The sequence below is a fragment of the Sitodiplosis mosellana genome, unplaced genomic scaffold (genome assembly GCF_009176505.1).
Source record: "Sitodiplosis mosellana isolate CC-2019 unplaced genomic scaffold, AAFC_SMos_1.0 Smas_scaffold_709, whole genome shotgun sequence".
NCBI classification, from domain to species: domain Eukaryota; kingdom Metazoa; phylum Arthropoda; class Insecta; order Diptera; family Cecidomyiidae; genus Sitodiplosis; species Sitodiplosis mosellana.
The window spans coordinates 1-4,093 of NW_022595951.1; the positions used below are offsets into that span (position 1 = coordinate 1).

The 4,093-nt window shown below is 40.4% G+C and overlaps 1 protein-coding gene across 1 annotated transcript; it reads left to right on the forward strand.

The window, feature by feature from the left end:
- Positions 1 to 6: 6 nt before the first annotated feature.
- LOC129570936 (ATP-dependent RNA helicase DHX8) lies at positions 7 to 3,052 on the forward strand (the record flags this gene model as incomplete). The annotated part of the gene is given in 4 exon segments (XM_055450661.1): positions 7 to 567; positions 649 to 830; positions 901 to 939; positions 1,045 to 3,052. Coding segments are annotated over 4 exon segments (2,681 nt in total), but the record flags the coding sequence as incomplete, so codon positions are not given.
- Between the last annotated feature and the right edge of the window lie 1,041 nt (positions 3,053 to 4,093).

Consider the following 4,093-nt stretch of genomic DNA (forward strand, 5'->3'; position numbering starts at 1 on the left):
CAATAGCTGGACAAAAAATGTCGTTAACCATGAAAGAGGTTGATCAAGAGACGGGTGCCGATTTGAATCCAGCATCACATTCACACATGAATGACGAAATGCGCGATAGAAATCCAGACAGACCAATGGCTAGCACCTCACTATTACAATTGGAATCGGCCAAAGATGCCGAAGAAAACACGGCACGCAAAAAGGTTACACGAATCTCAAGTCCGGAGCGATGGGAAATCAAACAAATGATTTCGTCTGGTGTAATCGATCGCACAGAGCTACCTGATTTCGATGAGGAAACCGGTCTACTACCAAAAGATGAAGACGATGAAGCCGACATTGAAATCGAAATTGTCGAAGAAGAGCCAGCATTTCTACGTGGTCACGGTCGTGCACTGCATGATTTATCGCCCGTTCGAATTGTTAAAAATCCAGATGGTTCACTTGCTCAAGCCGCTATGATGCAGTCTGCGCTGGCCAAAGAACGTAGGGAACAACAAATGTTACAGCGTGAACAAGAGATGGACAGCATTCCGACGAGTTTGAATAAAAACTGGATCGATCCATTGCCAGAAGGTAAGAAATTGAATTTTTTTCAATTGAAATTTTTTTTCGTTCTGACGATAATAATAAATCGATTTTTCTTCATTATTCGAGATGACACACGAGAACTAGCAGCTAATGTCCGTGGCGTTGGAATTGCACCACAAGAAGTTCCCGAATGGAAGAAGCATGTGATTGGCGGCAAAAAATCTTCATTCGGTATGAAAACTAACCTCACACTCATCGAACAGAGACAATCGCTTCCAATTTATAAGTTGCGCGACGATTTGATAAAGGTAAGTGTCGTCTGCATATCCAAAGAAAGAAGAATTCAAACTAAACAATAAATTCCATTTTGTCTTACAGGCTGTAACTGATAATCAAATTCTCATTGTCATTGGAGAGGTAAGTTTACTGTGGAATTAACCCATTCTCATTAATATTTTGTCTTTTGTCAAACGTTAACTCTGAATTTTCATAACACCAATATTGTCTCTATTTCTCATTTAGACTGGATCGGGTAAAACAACACAAATCACACAATATTTGGCGGAATGTGGTTTCACGGCGCGTGGAAAGGTCGGCTGCACACAACCACGTCGTGTTGCTGCGATGTCAGTGGCAAAACGTGTTGCCGAAGAGTTTGGTTGTCGTTTGGGCCAAGAAGTCGGCTACACAATTCGTTTCGAAGATTGCACCAGTCCCGAAACCGTAATCAAATACATGACAGACGGTATGTTGCTGCGTGAATGCCTGATGGATATGGATTTAAAGTCGTACTCAGTCATTATGTTGGATGAAGCTCATGAGCGTACAATTCACACTGACGTTCTGTTCGGTTTGCTGAAACAGGCCGTATGCAAGCGTGCTGACCTCAAATTGATTGTAACATCGGCCACATTGGATGCCGTCAAATTTTCACAGTACTTCATGGAAGCGCCAATTTTTACAATTCCCGGTCGAACATTTCCCGTTGAAGTGTTGTACACCAAAGAGCCCGAAACGGATTACTTGGATGCATCGTTGATTACGTGCATGCAAATCCACTTGAGAGAACCACCCGGTGATATTTTGCTCTTTTTGACGGGTCGTGAAGAGATCGATACTGCTTGTGAAATTTTGTATGAGCGCATGAAATCACTTGGGCCCGATGTACCAGAATTGATTATTCTGCCAGTGTATTCAGCGTTGCCGTCTGAAATGCAAACGAGAATTTTTGATCCAGCACCAGCTGGTAGCCGTAAGGTGGTCATTGCTACAAATATCGCTGAAACCTCATTGACCATCGATGGTATTTACTATGTGGTCGATCCGGGATTTGTGAAACAAAAAGTATACAATTCAAAGACTGGCATGGATTCGCTTATGGTAACGCCAATTTCGCAAGCAGCGGCCAAACAACGAGCTGGCAGAGGCGGTCGAACTGGACCCGGAAAATGCTATCGCTTGTACACGGAGCGTGCGTATCGTGATGAAATGCTACCGACACCCGTGCCCGAAATTCAACGAACCAATCTCGCGACAACGGTATTGCAGCTCAAAACAATGGGCATCAACGATTTGCTTCACTTTGATTTCATGGACGCACCACCGGTTGAATCACTGGTCATGGCACTGGAGCAACTGCATTCGTTGTCTGCCCTCGACGATGAAGGTTTATTGACTCGACTCGGTCGACGAATGGCCGAATTTCCACTCGAACCAAATTTATCGAAAATGTTGATTATGTCGGTCGCACTGCAATGCTCCGATGAAGTACTGACCATTGTATCGATGCTTAGCGTACAAAATGTTTTCTATCGACCGAAAGACAAACAAGCTCTGGCCGATCAAAAGAAAACCAAATTCAATCAACTCGAGGGCGACCACTTGACTTTGCTGGCGGTGTACAACAGTTGGAAAAATAATAAATTCTCGAATGCTTGGTGTTATGAAAATTTCGTTCAAATCCGAACACTCAAACGTGCCCAGGATGTACGCAAGCAATTGCTCGGTATTATGGATCGTCATAAATTGGACGTCGTATCAGCTGGAAAGAATACGGTGCGCATTCAAAAGGCCATTTGTTCGGGCTTCTTCAGAAATGCCTCAAAGAAAGATCCACAAGAGGGCTATCGAACCATTGTCGATTCACAAGTGGTTTATATTCATCCATCCAGCGCTTTGTTCAATCGACAACCCGAATGGGTGGTCTACCATGAACTTGTACAAACGACTAAGGAATACATGCGAGAAGTGACTACCATCGATCCAAAGTGGCTGGTCGAATTTGCGTCAGCTTTCTTCCGCTTCAGCGACCCAACGAAACTCAGCAAATTCAAGAAGAACCAACGACTCGAACCACTCTACAACAAATACGAAGAACCAAACTCATGGCGTATCTCAAGGGTTCGTCGACGTCGCAATTAAACTTGTACACCATTTATTTTAATTAAACTTTCATGTGGATTTTAATCGAATCATTTGTTAGGCATAAGAACGAACGGAAATAAATTCCATTGGATTTTCATCTTCTGTATACTTAATTGTTTTCTTCTTTTCATTCAATTTATTAGAAAAATGTTGAAGTGTTTGAAAATTTATTCTTTTCATTGAGTACTCAATAAGGTAAAATGCAAAATGAACATTGGCTTTGGAGGCTGTTTCTATATTCATTCATTTGGCTTGAGCGTTACTAAAAACGTTAGCAATATACTCTTTGACGTTTTTATTTTAAATGAAAGTTTGCATTCTGTGTGAATTCTATTTTTTTTAAATTAGAACAAATGAAATCCATAACTTTTTTATACCGTTTATGCTATTGAAACTCCTATGCTGCCCCTATAAATTCATGTTTCACTTTTGCATATTCAGAACTCATGATTCATTTTTGCGAATTTTTTTTCTTGATGCGTTTCAGAATGTTTATTCCTGTATTGCCATTTTCATTCTCACAGCCTCATATTTTCAATAAACATTTTGTCATTTTATTCTATGTAAAGACAATGTGTACTATTAATTTTTCGGAGCTATCTTGAAATCATCGCTTTTTCACCTCTGCACTTCTTTTCAATCGATGATTTTTATCATAATGAAACATGTTTTATTTTCTTGTTTTCAAAGCTTTTGAATATTACCAAGAGTTTCGAGAGTAATATACGATGAGGTTGGTGTACTAAAGCAGGCTTTGCTACGGCATAAATGAGTCACAGTGCGTCAAGCAACGTCATCATATTGATGCGTCCGCCAAGCGCGTAGGAATAGACGAACAGACTTCGTTTCCCGCTAAGCTAGCGCTTCGTATTCTTCGCATGAATGTATTCAGCGTGATGAATATATGCCGCAGCGAAGCCTGTACTAAAATACTTTTACTAAATTTTATTACAGCTTATTTCTGACGTATGTGAATCTCACCACACGTATATGTGTGGTGTATACATCTAATGTAAAAAAGTCTAATAAAGAAATTCATTTATTTTTGGGAAGTCATTTATTAAGCCGATCATTGTTGTTCTTCTGAAAATCTTCAAAGTTTAAACCTTTTTTATCATACCTTCAGAGATTAAATGTGCAGTAGTCT